At 54.1% G+C, this 15,351-nt stretch overlaps 5 protein-coding genes across 5 annotated transcripts; 1 reads left to right on the top strand and 4 right to left on the bottom strand.

Moving 5' to 3' along the window:
* Positions 1 to 743: 743 nt before the first annotated feature.
* On the bottom strand, positions 744 to 2,758 carry VDAG_00906 (integral membrane ornithine transporter of mitochondria). The gene is made up of 4 exons (XM_009649792.1): positions 2,032 to 2,758; positions 1,535 to 1,957; positions 1,309 to 1,461; positions 744 to 1,252 (listed from the first exon to the last, which is right to left on the bottom strand). The coding sequence occupies exons 1-4, from the start codon at positions 2,231 to 2,233 to the stop codon at positions 1,038 to 1,040; spliced, it is 993 nt and encodes a 330-aa protein (XP_009648087.1). The 5' UTR covers positions 2,234 to 2,758; the 3' UTR covers positions 744 to 1,037.
* A 1,198-nt stretch (positions 2,759 to 3,956) lies between these two features.
* VDAG_00905 (uncharacterized protein) lies at positions 3,957 to 4,429 on the bottom strand (the record flags this gene model as incomplete). Its single annotated transcript, XM_009649791.1, has 2 exons — positions 3,957 to 4,056; positions 4,128 to 4,429. The coding sequence occupies 2 exons, from the start codon at positions 4,427 to 4,429 to the stop codon at positions 3,957 to 3,959; spliced, it is 402 nt and encodes a 133-aa protein (XP_009648086.1).
* A 2,566-nt stretch (positions 4,430 to 6,995) lies between these two features.
* Positions 6,996 to 9,234, top strand: VDAG_00904 (uncharacterized protein; the record flags this gene model as incomplete). Its single annotated transcript, XM_009649790.1, has 4 exons — positions 6,996 to 7,171; positions 7,227 to 7,582; positions 8,221 to 8,544; positions 8,696 to 9,234. 4 exons carry the CDS (start codon positions 6,996 to 6,998, stop codon positions 9,232 to 9,234), a joined length of 1,395 nt encoding a protein of 464 aa, XP_009648085.1.
* Positions 9,235 to 10,140: 906 nt separating this feature from the next.
* VDAG_00903 (pyruvate decarboxylase) lies at positions 10,141 to 11,868 on the bottom strand (the record flags this gene model as incomplete). Its single annotated transcript, XM_009649789.1, has 1 exon — positions 10,141 to 11,868. One exon carries the CDS (start codon positions 11,866 to 11,868, stop codon positions 10,141 to 10,143), a length of 1,728 nt encoding a protein of 575 aa, XP_009648084.1.
* Positions 11,869 to 13,180: 1,312 nt separating this feature from the next.
* Positions 13,181 to 14,362, bottom strand: VDAG_00902 (LysM domain-containing protein; the record flags this gene model as incomplete). The annotated part of the gene is made up of 2 exons (XM_009649788.1): positions 13,181 to 14,053; positions 14,108 to 14,362. The coding sequence occupies 2 exons, from the start codon at positions 14,360 to 14,362 to the stop codon at positions 13,181 to 13,183; spliced, it is 1,128 nt and encodes a 375-aa protein (XP_009648083.1).
* Positions 14,363 to 15,351: the final 989 nt, after the last annotated feature.

The following is a 15,351-nucleotide window of genomic DNA, read 5'->3' as shown; positions in this document are numbered from 1 at the left end:
AAAATAGAGAATTCGAACGCCCCAGTGCGCGTCTTGTAGCGACTCAGAGCGTGGTACACACGTTGAGACTCGCAAAGTGCAGTTGCAGAATGTGAGAATGATGTTGGGCGAAAAGGGTAGTCGCCCGACTGATGCGTGACGCCGAGTCTCTTCAAGGTCATGTGGGGCATTCAAGCTTTGGCGGCTACCGTGAAGGCCTGGTCAGGTTCAAAGAGGTGCAGCATGGCCCGCCCGGCTCCATAAGCAGGGGCCAAATGCGCCAGTCGGTGATGGGGCTACTATAATCCGAACTCACTGCTCAACCTGATGGGTGTTTCAATGGGAGCACGTTGGTTGGTGGCTTTGTCTGCCGTGAGACCCATTCACCCTGAGGTCCAAAATAAGGTACCCAAGCACGTCGGTTGCTGACCCGAGGGTTGACCTGAAGCACCCCCTTCTCTGTGCCCAGCACTGACGCAGCACATCGAGGGGCTGGCGGCATGGCAGGTATCTCATCGTGAGGCATTATACGCCACCGCACTGGCTCCAGGTCCCAGTCACTCCCAATCTAGTCTGAGTTTCCAGAAGCTTGGAGCTGCCCGGGCCTTGAAACGCGAGCTTCAACAGACTGTAGCTCAACAGCCTTGACAGGAGCCACAGTCTGACCGCTGCGTTTCGATCTGCCAGAAAATAAGAGAGGCCCCCGCGGCACATCAGCCGAAGCTCACTAGTGCGAGAAATGTGTTTCCTCGATTGCTTTTAATAGCTTGACGAACGATATCTTTGGGTCTTTCCTATCTGGCCTGTTCCACCCGCCCTTGTGCCCCATGTTCCTAATCCGTGTCCATGTCCGTGTCCCCGTTGTCCGGCATGCGCGTGGCATACTTGCCTCCGTAGAGGGAAGAGAGAAAGAAAAAAAAAAGATCAGTTCCGTAACGCCGCCCCTTGTCATGCCATGCAAACTTTCAGTTATGCCCATACAAATTTGTTTCCAGTGGTTCTGGTGTTCATCAGTGGGGTGGTGCAGCAACTTCCTTGTTCGGGAAGAGCTTGCCCCCTTAATCGTCATCCAGCGAGTTGACGTGCTTCTTCGTAAACTCAAAGGCAGAGAAGAAGATGGCGTTGACGACGCAGGAGCGTCCCATGGACACGCCGAGGCCGCGATACATGTGCTTCCGGAAGAACGTGATCTTTGGGGGCGGCTCGACCTGCTGGCCTCGCGAGTATAATAGTGAGTTGCGCTGATAGATGCTCTTAGCAGAGTCAATGGGGTCTGTGATCGAGGTTAGCTGGGAGGCTCCATGTCCCTGATGGCACAGAAAAACGTACAGATCATGGCCCATGATACAATGCCGCAGAGTCCACCTGACGCAACGACCGCCAATTTGTTCGTCGTGGGGCTGTCGCCGCCGTATGTTGTGCCGAGCTGTTTGCCGCTCTCGTACACCATGAAGTAAATAGCGGTGCCGAGCGTGTCCCGCACTGCAAAGCTGGTTTTAGCTTTCATGTTTGCTGCCTCAAGCCGAGAGGACGAAAGCGGGGTGGGGCTTCTTACGTAGATGCAGGTTAAAACCAGTATAGAGACCAAAAATGCCCCGGTGGCGGATAATGTTACGCATCGTCTTAAACGTCCCCTTGTTCTGGTAGCTCGCGGCAACGGCGTGGCCGTTGCTCACGCGGCAGTTCGCCTCTGCGAGTTTCTTCTGATCTGAGAGCAACACGGAAACCTGGGCGCTCAGCTTGGTGAGCTCAAACGGACAAGCGACGACTGTAATACAGGAGCCGGCCGTGGCGCCAGCCGCGCCGAAGCAGGCGACTGAGTAAAAGTTGGGATATGTGCCTTTCCTGTTGACGTGGTCGAGGACGTCAACGCCCATGTTCTTCTTGATCCAGCCCGAGTATCCGTATTTGGCGCGCTGGTATATAGAGAAGGAGACGGTTCGGACAAGGGTCACGCTGGCGGTCGGGGCCAGTACACCTGGGGGCGTGTTAGTGGGTTGCTCTGGCGTGTCCTGTGCAGAACGTCACGGAAGAGAGGAGAGAGGCACACACCTCTGAAGAAGCCCCGTAGCTGTTCGGTCTGGTACGTGTGGCGGACGCAGTCGAGGAAGCCATCATATCGGTAGGTTTGCATACGCGTCTTCACGCTGTCGAGAGGAAAGGCGACGACGGTGGAGAATACACTGGACGTGCTGGCGGCAATTTCTGTACGGTATCGCTTGACCAGCCTCTGAGGCTTTTCGTGTTGAGGCATGATCGAAGGTGTGATGGTGGTCGGCACATGGTGTCTCTCTAGGAATTGGGCGGGCATGCTTCTGCGTCTCTGCCGCTGCTGGTGGTCCAGTTGTGAATCTGGCGGTGGGTAGATGCCGTGGGTCTGGTGTCTGCGGACTTTGAAGCTTCGAGCTTCAAGATTCGTGGTGTGTATTGGTAGCAAATAGATTGGCCTGAAGGGAGGTTGAGAGGCCCTCGGCTCACTCTGGTGACGACGCGGACGGACGTCTATAGACGTGGTTCCATCCGTACAAGCAGACCCCTCCCCGTTGTGAAGCTGTGACGGGCCTTCAAGTGACGGGATGGGGGTGGAGAACTAGCGGCGTTTGAGTGGGCGGTCGAGACCAAGGCGAGGCGATAAGGGAAGATCAGACAGTGGAGGCGGGCAATGAATTGTTCAGTCGTGTTTCAACCGTCTTTGCCTGGGAGATCGAGAGCTGAACCCCCAAGAACTGTGACCGTAGTAGCGACTTCCCATGCAGCTTGGGCGATGATGCTCGAGAGTGAAGAAGAAGAAGGGAAGACAAAAGTCGGAGTGATTGCGGGGTCATAGCATGTTCGAATGCGGGCATCGAGAGGGAGCGTCCAAGAGGACATTCCGCTCGGTAGGGAGGTTCCTCACTGGTCAGTGGATAGCCGGGCACTCGGCTTTGGGGGGGCCGGGGAGGGTATGATGCAGCGAGGTCCAGGTCCAGCGGCTCACTCCAGTGGAGTCACAACGGACAAGTGAGAGCGAGTGCACTACCGGTACCTGGCGGCCTCTGGTCGAGCTGCGAACTGCGGGCGCGCCAATGAAGCTCCACCGCGCGAAGGCTGTTGATTCGCCGTTGCGACGATTCTGGGACTAGAGGCTTCTTGGGGTCCACCAGGAGCTGCATTGGGCAGAACATCATGACTAGACTCCGTTGTCACATGGCATCTTACCATCTTGAACATGTACGTTGCTTCCAGCTAGGCAGTTTCGCACGAGTGATGAGGCTATTAATGCTGGCTAGGTAGCTATCTTGGGCAGCTACCTCGTCTAGAATTATTCCGGTCTGCTTCTTTGTCATAGGTGGATACCAAGATTCGAGAGGATCTGGGACCTCGCCCAACCTGAGAGGCTGGTCGAACTGTCTGTCTGAGGCGTCCCACCATTTGGGCGGCACGGGCTAAGAGGATGCCGATTCGATGCATACTAACGTCATTTTCGAACCTCCCTTCCCCCCTGCCCAACTGTCGCCATCCAACGACCCAACATGAGCGATCCACGACTGTGTTGTGAATCGGCGGCAGCGCTTCCGAGCTGTGTCGACATGTCTTGGCAATGAAGCTGAGCAGCAAAGCCCTCATACAGCTCGCTCAATCACGGACCCCCTAAGTCTTCAGATGCTGCTCTCTAGAGCGATAATCGGCATCCAACGGGCGCCAGCAGCGGTTCTCCAAACCATGAGGCCAGCTGGGTTAGGGAACGATCCCGCCATGCATGTCGACGGCGCATTTCGACTCGACCGTGGCTCCAACCCCGCGTCACTTGCCTGCCGCTACCCAGCCAACCATACCAGTTCCACGAACACCCTCTCGAGGCTGCTCTTCTGGGGTTCTGACTAAGAGCGACCAAGTAGTTGGCGACGTTTGTTCGTCTGTTCGAAGGTGACTATGCCCAGCTTGCGCATGCATATTGTGGCGTCTCGATGGCTTCAGCGAATGGGCACATGTCTCGTTCACCGGAGACACAGGCCCATTGTCTTGTTCAGCATCGCCACAGTCATGTCGTAATGCTTCATGCCATTCGCAACAGCGTCGTCGGCTGTCTGCTGAGTTCTACTTCTGGTCAATTTCTCTCCGGCACCACCACTGGAAGTCGTCTTTACGGGGGCTGCTGCGAAACTCACTTCTTCTTGGGTTGACTGGCGGTTTTCACGACAGATCGCCAGGTCTCGGGGTTTTGACGCGCGTAGGCTGTGCGAATGAGGTTCTTCAGGATGCTGTGTTCCAGGCCGCGCTCCAGAGCAGCCGAGTTGATGAACCAAATCGTGCGCTTGACGCTCTCGGCCTCAAAGGTCGCGTTCTTGTCACGGAAGGCTGCTCGAAGCTGGTCGCGTGCTGTGTACCGACCCTTGACGGAGAACTGCACAGCCCGGAGAAGGCCGCGGTAGAGATGCCTGTATGCGCGTAATATCTCCTGCCTCGACATGATTGCTGTGATTGATCTAGGTGAAAAGCATTTCCAGATGACATCTTTCACGAGAATGGCCTGTGAACATGTGCCAAGCAGGGGTTTGTCATGTTTCTGACTCAGCCAATCGCCAGATCACGTGCTGCACTAATGGGTGGGAAGTACGGCAGGTCACGGTGCCTCCTTACACACCAAGGTACCTAGGTATTAGGATAAATGCATTCCCCTATTTACATAGGCTAAACTTCTAGGGTGTAAGGTATCCGCGTCTTTAGTACTATGGCCGGTGGTTGTCTCGAGCAGGAATTAGATGCATGAAGATCTTCATCAACGGCGATCAATGTTCCAAGATGTCACTCATCCCGAGGGCTTCGCTATCTGGACATTGCATACCACCTGTCTGTCAATTTGTGTTGCATGACGTCTCGGTCTTTGAGACGCTCCCCCGGACCGGAACAATCTCTTGTGGCTTGTTAATCTACTCATCCTGTTCTTTGTAGATTATCTTCACCTGAATACTAGTGGTAGCGTTATCATGTCGCCTCATCATATTTGTGTGATCAAAACACAACGGCAAGCACTCGGCTATTCCTAGATCAAGGGCGGCAAAGTGATCGTGCATGGGCATGGAACATTCTATTAAAGATCCGAACAAAGCAATCAGGCAAATGATCCAAAAGACTCACTCAATATTTACGCGCGCAGTGCTATTGGCATAAGTGATAGGAGAGGCTATGAAGAGAGAGGAGGTACTTCTAGGGCGACCGAAGTTAAGCAGCGGCAAGAGTCTCAGCGGCGTGGAATCTGGGGCTAAGAGGGATGTGGGGGACTGACGCTGGAGATAAGAGCAGACGCGGCCTGGCATCAAACAGACAACCTATCAGGGCGTAGGTTTGAGCAGAGTGAAGAGATCTTCCGCAGTCGGTCCGCAGACAATGGATGATGGGTACGGTGGTTGAACACATCTGAATTCTTGCCCTCGGCAGCTATTTTTTACACGTTGTCGTAGTTCCTAGCCCTGCTCTGTGGCTCTGGTGGAGCTTCCTGACAACCACAAACGTTGAACAACTCGATCGCCTCAAGATTGCGTTGAATCGACAACTAGTCAAAATCTTCTACTGGCTAGACGGCCGTCATAATCAAAGTAGAATCTACGGGTAATACAGCTGTAATATACTTCTGCAAATCTCTAATCGCCTGGCTGAATTATCAATGCCCTGACCATCTATGGCTATGGGCTTGGGGCCAATACCGAGAAGGTCGCGTAGCCATAGATATCCGTGCCCGAGACAATCGTCTGAGAAGCGGGATAAGTGTCCCGTAAGGAGGGTGTGGGGTTGGTTGCTGTTCTTGCTAGGAAAAACCGACCTGGTGTAGCAGCAAATGGGCTCCTCGCATCGAAGCTCCAAAACAGCAGAATTCCTAGGTTAAAAGTTATACTGTCAATGATATATTCCAAGAATGCCGCTGTGATCTCGTGCCGCTTGGTACAAATGTTTAAAACTTGCTGGAACGATATGGACTCAAAGGCTGAGGTTTTGTCTCGTCAAGGATTGCTCGCCATGAGGCCTGCGGTAAGGCCCTTTGAGTACCTAAGCTAGAGGACCGTGAATTGCAATGCCGTGCCAAAACGCTTTCGCCTACGAAGACGAAAATTGAAGAGCGGTCTTCATTTGAAGACTTCCATGCCAAAAGCAATCTTCTCTTTTGTGTTTACATACCGATGCATGCATTGAACAGCATTGGCATGCATCAAGCACTGAGCCCAGCTTAGAGAGAGGCCTGGACAAGGCTCGCCTGGGTCAGGCTACAAGGCCGTTGTTTCTAGATCCATGAAGAATGCGTAGTATTAGCGCCGGTTGTCCCGCGTTGTCCCGCCCCTGAAAAGTCCCGAGAAGAGTCCACAAAGAGTTGGACTCAGAGTCCGCAAGGTGAATCAATCGTCCTGATGACTGTGGGTCTCGCACAGAGAAGCCCTCGCCGCCACCAATTGAGGGACGGCCGGCTGGCAAGATTTCCTCACATGGATGCTGTGTATATACTGATGTTTGATTACGACCCCACCGAGTTGGACCCCTAGAGGACCCCCGATCTCCACGAAAGCCGGGTGCTCGCTTGTTGTAGGTATGTCTCATTGTGCGATGGCCCGCGATACAACAAGGAATGAAAGATCGGCATACATTTCAGATCAGCTGGTTCGCCCTTTGATTCAGGAGGCCAATGCTCCACTCAGTCCGAGGTCGACAATTCTTAATTGAGGTATACAGGGAACCGAAAGAAACGTGCTCGCAATATACATCAAACCCTTTTATGATACACGCTCTCATTTCATTCTTCACATGCCCGGCACTCCTTTGTTTTCAAAATTCTATTGGTCAGATTGCAGCTGACGCAACTAAGGTGACAGTTCCATCTTAGTTCGGTCTGCCGTCTAACTGGATTTGAGACCCTTGGATGCTTGCTTGCCGTGAAGTCGATATCGGGTAGAACGCTGATGGAAAGTATCTGGAACTATTATAAAATGCTCCTTGTAGCTTACAGACGCTTCCCGCAGGTTCATGCATGAGTACATCTGATAGTCGCCATGAAGTTTTCCCCCTCAGCTGTAATAGGCTTCCTCCCTGCCTTACTAGTGCTAGCAGCATCTTTTGAAGAGAGCTGTGGGTTTGAAAGTCGCCTATCAGTTACGGAGACCCAGAATGTTAAGATAATCTCCTGCACTGGTAATGCGACGTTCACGCACACTACATCTATCGTCCGGTAGGCGAGGCCCATCAGTCAATTAACACTATGAAATACTAATATTTCTGCTCAGCACATTAGTTTTCTACGCTCACTCGCCACACGTTCTGGTCCACAAAGGCTACGATGGAGTAGTTCCGACGACAGTCACTTTTGCTCCTGCAGGGACCGACCCCGGCACAATCATTATTTATACGCCAACCACTGCCCCTACGGATATACAGAGACAAGAAAAAGGTTCTCCGTCAATACCCACAATATCACATCATAGTACCATAAGCGACACAAAACACTCGAAGAGTACAGCCGACCCCGGACCCTCGATAAAAGCAGTCTTTACTTCGCCTGCCACTGATTCTAGCACTCCTTCCGACCCTTGGCCACCAACCGAATCGATAACGAGTGGCTCGCAGACTATCATACCTTCGAGTTCATTTATCTCAACTCCGGAAACGAATTCGGTTCCTTCACTATCTATAACTGGCTCCTCGCATTTATCGACTTCTGATTTACCACTACCAAGTCTTTTTAAGCCATTGCTTAGTTCCAATTTCTCCTCTTCCAATTCACCAATTCCTCGACCCGATTCCAATTTGTCTAATAGCGACACTGCTAGAACCAGTTCATCCGTCCCTTCTCCAACTCCCTCCCCAATCCCCTTCTCTAGTATCAATATCCCCGTCCCTAGTTCAGTATCACCTCTGCCTAGTTCCCTTATACCTAACAGTGGTTCGTCTAGACCCAATTCAGTCACTTCCCTGCCCAGCTTACTCAAACTACTTTCGAGCTCAATATTTCCCAATTCCATCCTACCCTCACTGAGTTCACTTGATAATCTACCAAGCTCAGTCCAACCGAGTTCCATAACCAAGTTAGCAGTATTGAGCGCAATTCCACTGAGCTCAGTGCAACTGAGTTCTGTACCCAGCTCGACAGTTCCAAGCCTATTTCCATCGGGCTCAGTCCAGCCAAGTTCAATAGCATCTAGCTTCATAGCACTGAGCTCAGTCCAGCCAAGCCAGCCGAGTTCAATAGCATCTAGCTTCATAGTACTGAGCTCAGTACAGCCAAGTCAGCCAAGCTCAGTTCAGCTCAGCCCAGTCCAACCAAGCCAGCCGAGCTTAGTACAGCCAAGTCAGCCAAGCTCAGTTCAGCTAAGCCCAGTCCAACCAAGCCAGCCGAGCTCAGTACAGCCAAGTCAACCGAGCTCAGTACAGCCAAGCTCAGTTCAGCTAAGCCCAGTCCAACCAAGCCAGCCGAGCTTAGTACAGCCAAGTCAGCCAAGCTCAGTACAGCCAAGCTCAGTACAGCCAAGTCAGCCAAGCTCAGTTCAGCCAAGTCAGCCAAGCTCAGTACAGCCAAGCTCAGTTCAGCCAAGTCAGCCAAGCTCAGTACAGCCAAGCTCTATAGCACCCAGTTCAACCCAATCTAGCATATTACCATCCTCCTCAGCACCGGCACCTACGCCTGACGTAACATGCAATAATAGCGGTCTTGAGTATGCGCTTTACGAGCATAATTTCCGTAACTCCGACTTTCCAGCCTACTCATCTCTTAATGTCGGCTACTTCCATACCAGGCAGCCCTTGTTTACTGGTATAACGGAGCGCATCGGTATCCCACCAGGCACGAACCCGTCCACTCCTTTCAGGATCTACGACAATGCGCCGTCCCGTCTCTACCAGTTTACAGCCGTAAATCATCGCGCCTTCCTCTACGCACCAGTAACGGGTACATATACTGTTACAGTACCCGTATCGGACGATATCACGCTCGTCTGGCTCGGCGACAAAGCGATATCGACCTGGACGCGCGCTAATGCGGATCTGGAACAGAATTACAACACTGTTACCGGTCCCGAGGATACAGTCGTCTTCACTATTCAGCTACAGGCCGGTACATATACGCCGTTCCGACTTCTATGGGCGAATGCGCAAGGCAGGCTCGCGTTCATTGCCCAAGTCCAGGCACCGGACGGACGGATTATCGTAGATGGAGATGGGTCTGATAGTAGCTACTTTGTACGATTTGCTTGCGATATGTCGACGCCGGAATACCCACCGTTCGGGCAGGATGGATGATGCTTTGTCATCGGCTTTCCATAGAAAACAGTCTAGACATGAAGAAACTATTCATGCTACACGACAACAACTGGACGCGTTCCTGTTCAGTGACGTAAGGCAGTGCTCACAATATGTCATACACTCAAGATATAAGACGTATCGAAACATACGATGTTCCCATTTCCGTCAGTGCGGGCTTGCGCATTAAACTTCGAAAGCCTGTTTGAACGTCTTTGTTAGGCAAGAGCAAGATGCTCGAAATAGGAAATCCAGGAGGATCCGCCGCGGCGTGCCAGTGTGGCAGTTCAACAGTGCCTATTACCACACAAACATCACATCTCTCACCAACCTTAGTAACGAGTGCTTCATTTCTGGTCGTTTGCATAAGGAACAGTGACCCTAGGACGGACGATCAGGTGGAAATTATAGAGATGTGTGATACATACGCGATTCGCTGGTGCGTACCTAGATAGCACTGACTCGTCTTCGAAAAGTCTCACCTGTCTGAGCGTTGTTAGAGCAGAGTGATGAGGTCTTCCACACGTGGTCCGCAGCAGATAGAAGATAGGTTGGGGGTCGTAATACATCTGAATTCTGGCCCTCCGCAGCTTGGAGGGCCCTCCACGCAGGGTCCCCTGACATCACCATACTCGTTTGCCTACCTCGTTGGAGGAATTTTTTGATAGTGCGATCATTGGTGGATCTTGGAACAGCAATGTACCGAACAGCCTACCTAACCAAAGCTCTGCGACTTTCAGTAGGAAGTTTGATTGGCCATGATCGCAATGCCCAGTTCGCATCTTAGCCAGCTGAGAAGCCCGATACGGGCCTGTACACTAGTAATTCCAACAATCTACATGCTGTGTGGTTCTGTTGCTACTTCTCTGGTTTCTTTCACTATTGTCTCCAGCCTCTCCCTGCTACTCATGTCGCAGACTCCTTCTCTTTCTGGCTGATCATGTACTGCAGCAGAGGCCCCTTGGGAGCATCGTCCCGCCCCAAGAAGATCTCTACCATCCTCAGCTCCTTCTCCTCATGGAGTGCCCCGCTCTCTAGCACGGTCTGCAGCTCGCGCCATGTCCTCGCAGACGCGGTATACGTGCTCTTCTTGGCGCCGAAGAAGCTCGGCGCTTCCAGGTACCGCAGCGGGGAAACGTCGTTGTACGCCTGATTCCGTCCGTGGATGCAGCGCTCGATCGTGTACCCATCATTGTTGATGAGGAAGATGACAATGTTGAGCTCGAGACGCACAATCGTGGCAATCTCCTGCACCGTCATCTGGAAGCTGCCGTCGCCGATGAACAGGATCGTCTTGGGCGTCGACGGACCAGAGGACGGGGCGGACGCGCGGAGCTCCCGCTGGGCCAGCGCGGCGCCCTGCGCGCCCGGCAACATGTAGCCGATGGAGAGCCACGTCACGGGCGTGAACAGCCTCGTGCCGGGTGGCAGCGGCATCTCGCGGACGCCGTAGCCTGCGGTGCCGGTCTCGCCCAGCACAATGTCGCCGGGGTTGACCATGCTGGCCAGCACCTTCCACAGCGCGGACTGTTCCAGTGGCTCGTCCATGGGCATGTCGGCGATGCGCAGGGACTTGTCGCGAGGCAGCTCCGGGTAGGGGCTGTACGAGGCCACGCTGCTGAAATCGAGGGCGCTGGCGAGCTGGGAGACGACGATCTTGGCTGATACGTCGCGAAACAGCTTACCTCCGACTTGAACGCCTTTGGTGGTGAAGAGGACCGAGACGTCCCCGTTGGGGATGCTGGACCAGGCGCTGGTGTTTGTGGAACTGAAGTGCGGGCCAAAAATGAGGATGAGATCCGCGTCGCCGATGAAGCTCTGCACTGCCGGGTCGTCGTATTTGCCCTGGTAGATGCCGTGGAAGTTTGTCAAAGTCTCGTTAGTCAGGCTTTTACCGAAAGGCGTCGTCCACGTCGGCCACTTTGTCCCCTCGACGATTTGCTCGGCCTGTTTGCAGATGCCCAGGGGTCTGCTTTCGCCGTCGACAAAGATGATGGGCTTCTTCGCGTCGTAGATCTTCTGGAGAACCGCTTCGAGCACATTGTTCTCTTCGGCGTCCTGTTCGCCTTGCGGAACCTCGATGGGGGTCTCGAGCCTGCTGGCCGAGAGGGGCTTCGCCACCATGTCGACGGGGACCTCAATATACACAGGCCGGCTGTACAGTAGACATTGCCTCAGGACCTCGTCAATCTGCTCAGCACTCGTCCGTGGATCGGTAAGGCAGGCCTGGGCCACCGTGACATGGGCATGCATGGCCGCGAACCGACGATACTCGCCATCATTGAAGGTGTGATGAATCAGGAGGCGGCCGTCTATGGAGGAGCGAGGCGGGATGCCAACAATGTGAACAACGGGGGCGAACTCGGCGTAGGCTCCGGCGATGCCGTTGACGGCGGACAGCTCACCGACGCCAAAGGTGGTGATGACGGCGCCGATGCCCTTGATCCTCGCATAAGCATCGGCAGCATAGGCGGCGTTGAGCTCGTTCGCATTGCCGACCCAGCGCAGGCCTGCCGGTTCGACGTAGTCCAGGAGCTCCAAGTTGTAGTCACCAGGCACACCGTGGATCGAGCCGACACCCAGCTGGCGTAGGCGCCCAAAGAGGTAATCTGCGAGCGTCACTGTTGAAGCCATTGTGTGATCAGTCAAGGTGAGCTCGATATGAGGTTGTAACTTGCGAGAGGGGAAAGGACAGATGAAGTATCAAGAATCATGTCTTTCTCCACTGAAGCATGCATTACAGGAAACAGGCTTTATATGAGCTCGCCTTACCCCAACTACGGTATCGACAAGGCGCACGAATGCCGGGGGGTACCATGAGGTTGGACGGCGAGCCCCTCAATAGGGCGTGATCCTAGGCCCGGAATGTGCTGGGCCAGGGCGTCTCGTTCCCTTGTTGGGCTGATCACGCTCCCTTCTCCGCACGCCCTGTGGATCGGCTGCCCCAAACCCGCCGGCCGATGCTCGTTTCACTCCGATCATGACAGCCGCTCCTACCCGGCGCGTGTCCTCTCGTTCCAATCAATCGCTATACGTCCGTCTCGGCCCTCTCCGGGTTCCCTGGCTTTGTCAGACATGTCTGAGATGGGAACAGCATGTTTATGTAAGTTGGTCGACGCCTTGAAGATGTGGGCTCTGAGATCGATTCAGGGTAGGCGGTGTAGATTCAAGCAAGAGTATCACAACTTACTTCCAGGGTGGGTAGCCAGCGAAGCCATTCATATTGACAGATTCGTCGCCCGTATTAAGAATTTGAGAAGGAAGCCAAAAGGAACACACAGAGAAGAACAGGGCCAGATCGAGATAACGAGAGGCACATTGATTGAATCTCTTGTTGATGATTCGTCTTGACTTCAACAATTCTAGCATGTCAGGGCCACCTCCCAATGCTGATGTAATTGGACATGAAGGACAAAGAATGTCCTTGAGTCTGTTGTGACCAGACTCGTCAGAGAGCCGCAGCACTTAGAGGTGAGCTGATAGCTTGATGCTTGGAGAGCCAAGATGACTTATTGACCAAGGCCTTGGAAGTTGATGGGCGAAGCAACGCATTTGAAGCATACAGCCACCTGCGAACAGGTCGCCCAACATGGCTGTTGCCAGGTACCTACCTTAAGGTATCTACCTAGGTATCTAGACATCTCCTACACCTCTCTCAAGTCCCTGCCACACTGCCCACTCCTCATCTCTCCAAAGCTACGCCACAACTCGCGGCTGGCCCCTGGACTCAACAAGCTGGGTTTGCATCATTCAATTGCCTACATTGAGACCAAATTCAACTTTTAACAAAAACACCGTGCATTGATCAGATGACCTTAATGGCCAACGTTTGCGACTCGTCAAGGTATGTAGTCAAAAAAATGTACACGTGAAGACAAACCCCCTCTCTTCCGAGTTCAACACTCGTGTGTTCTTCACTTCAAAAAAGTAACCTTCATCCAGATCCTCAAAACACACCAACGCAAGCATGTGTGTTGCCCCACAGGTTGTTGCACCCGCTGCCGGCGCCCGAATTCCACTTGACAAAGTTGGCCATGGTGATCTTCTGGTAGCTGACAATCTGCTGGCACGTGTTGCCCGGCGAGACGAAATGGAACTTGTTGCAGTTGGTCACCATGCCGGGCTGCGTCGGGGTCGGCGTGGTGACGCCGTTGCCGGGCGGCTTCGTGGTCGTCGGCTTCGTAGTCGTCGGCGTCGGGGGCGGCGCCTGGCCGCCGATGACGCCGACGCAGGCGTGCGTCTTGGACCAGAGGCCCGAGCAGTCGCTCTTGACGGCAGGGTTCCACTTGAAGAAGTCGGCCTGGGTGATCTTCTGATAGCTCAGAATGTCTTGACACCTGTCGCCCTCGGAGATGTAGTGGAACTTGTTGCAGTTGCCGACCATGCCGGCCTGGATGGGCTGCGGCGTCGTGATACCGTTGGACGGGGTCGTGGGCGTGGCTGGCTTGGTCGTTGTCGTCGTGACGGCGGGAGCCTGGCCGACGACGCCGACGCAGGCGTTCGTCTTGGACCAGAGGCCCGAGCAGTCGCTCTTGACGGCAGGGTTCCACTTGAAGAAGTCGGCCAGGGTGATCTTCTGGTAGCTCAGAATGTCTTGACACCTGTCGCCCTCGGAGATGTAGTGGAACTTGTTGCAGTTGCCGACCATGCCGTCCTGGATGGGCTGAGGGGTGGTGATGCCGTTCGACGGCTTGGTCGTCGTGGCAGGCGCCGTCGTTGTCGTCGGCGTGCCGGGCACCGGTGGCTCCTCGCCAGAGGCTTCCACGCAGTACGAACGACCGTTGAGAAAGTTTCCGCAGGATGAAGTGATGGACGGGTTCTGGCGACGGTGTCAGCACAGTCGCTACAAAGAATACGTTGGAGGTGGCCTTACCCATCGGAGGAAGTCCTGCATGGTAATGCCCCATTCAGCCGGCATGTTGGCACATGGGATTTGGCCTTCGTTGTCCCACCACCAGGAGCACTTGGCAATGGTGTTTGGGTCGTAAGGGAAAGCCGGTTTGGCATCCTGCAGCAACCTCATCGGCACATCCTCACGTGCCTGGGGCCGGGGGGCGGCAGATGATGCTGGCACGAGCATGAGCAGCAGGCCTGCCAGCATAGTGGAAGAGATTGTGACAGAAGGCATTCTCAAGGGAAGGGGGGTCGATGGACAACGAGTCTGCGTCAAGATGGTGAGCACGATGAAGCAACAGCCAGTATGAGGCCTGGGTCAGGGTTTATATTCTCTCCATCGCCAGAGTCTTTCCACGACCAAGGACTCATGCCATTTCTGCTTGTACTGGCAATGACAATCTTGACCGCAGACGACTTTCTAAGCTGCCTACCCTTGGGTAGACGGGCCAACTCAATCCATAATCGCCAAGGCGTCCCAGACCGACAGAGGCAAAAGCCCTCGTTCTGTGATTGTTTGACTGACACCCACCCACCCGGTACCCACGATGGCTTAAAGGGGCAAAATACCCAGGGTCTCACTTGGTCACCTGCCATAATGTCGACAAGCTCGGTCAATAAACGATGCGCAGGATCCAAACCCTGTGTTCCAATACCACCTCGAACCGCTTGGCGAGGGGTACACTGAGGGGTCCCGAACAGGCCCTGCGCCGGACAGACCGGTGCCTTTTCCCTCCCAGCAGCTGTGGGTATCGAAATGTGCCACGCATGCTGGCGGAGGTGCGAGAATGCCATCAAACCCACACCCTGACCCTCTTCTAGGACGGAGATGAAGCCGGCCGCGGCTCATGGCCTGTGACAAGCATTTGCAGTCCAAAGAGGGGGCAAATTTGGCAAAGTTCGACCGGCCGCTCGCCACGTCCTTCGGCTGAAGAAAATAGACGAATGATTCAAGCAACTCGCGCGTCTCTCGGCACTTGGCATCATCGAAGGAAGCTTGGCTGCTCGTTATGTCGTCCTGAACATTAGCGGCGGCTCTTGGCCTGCAGATGATGGATAGTAAGTGCGTGGGCATCAGCAAGGTACCATGCAACGATGAGCACTAGGGCTGGTAACGAGCTGCCCGAATAGGTCATGCTGGCCAGGGTGGAGCGAACGGGAGCATCCGAAGACCCTCTTCACCAGTATCGTGGGGAGGGGATGCAGTTGAGAATCGACAGGGGG

This window comes from Verticillium dahliae, genomic scaffold, assembly GCF_000150675.1.
Source record: "Verticillium dahliae VdLs.17 supercont1.2 genomic scaffold, whole genome shotgun sequence".
Lineage (NCBI taxonomy): Eukaryota > Fungi > Ascomycota > Sordariomycetes > Glomerellales > Plectosphaerellaceae > Verticillium > Verticillium dahliae.
Note: the sequence above shows the minus strand (reverse complement) of the source record. Positions and strands in the feature narration are given on the sequence as shown.

What these genes read in the sequence shown, in the direction of transcription:
- VDAG_00906 (XM_009649792.1), bottom strand. Translation starts at nt 2,233, where the DNA reads ATGCCTCAACACGAAAAGCCTCAGAGGCTGGTCAAGCGATACCGTACA. An exon ending in TGGTTTTAACCTGCATCTAC is followed by an intron (nt 1,462 to 1,534) that starts GTAAGAAGCCCC and finishes CCAGCTTTGCAG; the next exon opens with TGCGGGACACGCTCGGCACC. An exon ending in TGTATCATGGGCCATGATCT is followed by an intron (nt 1,253 to 1,308) that starts GTACGTTTTTCT and finishes CCTCGATCACAG; the next exon opens with ACCCCATTGACTCTGCTAAG.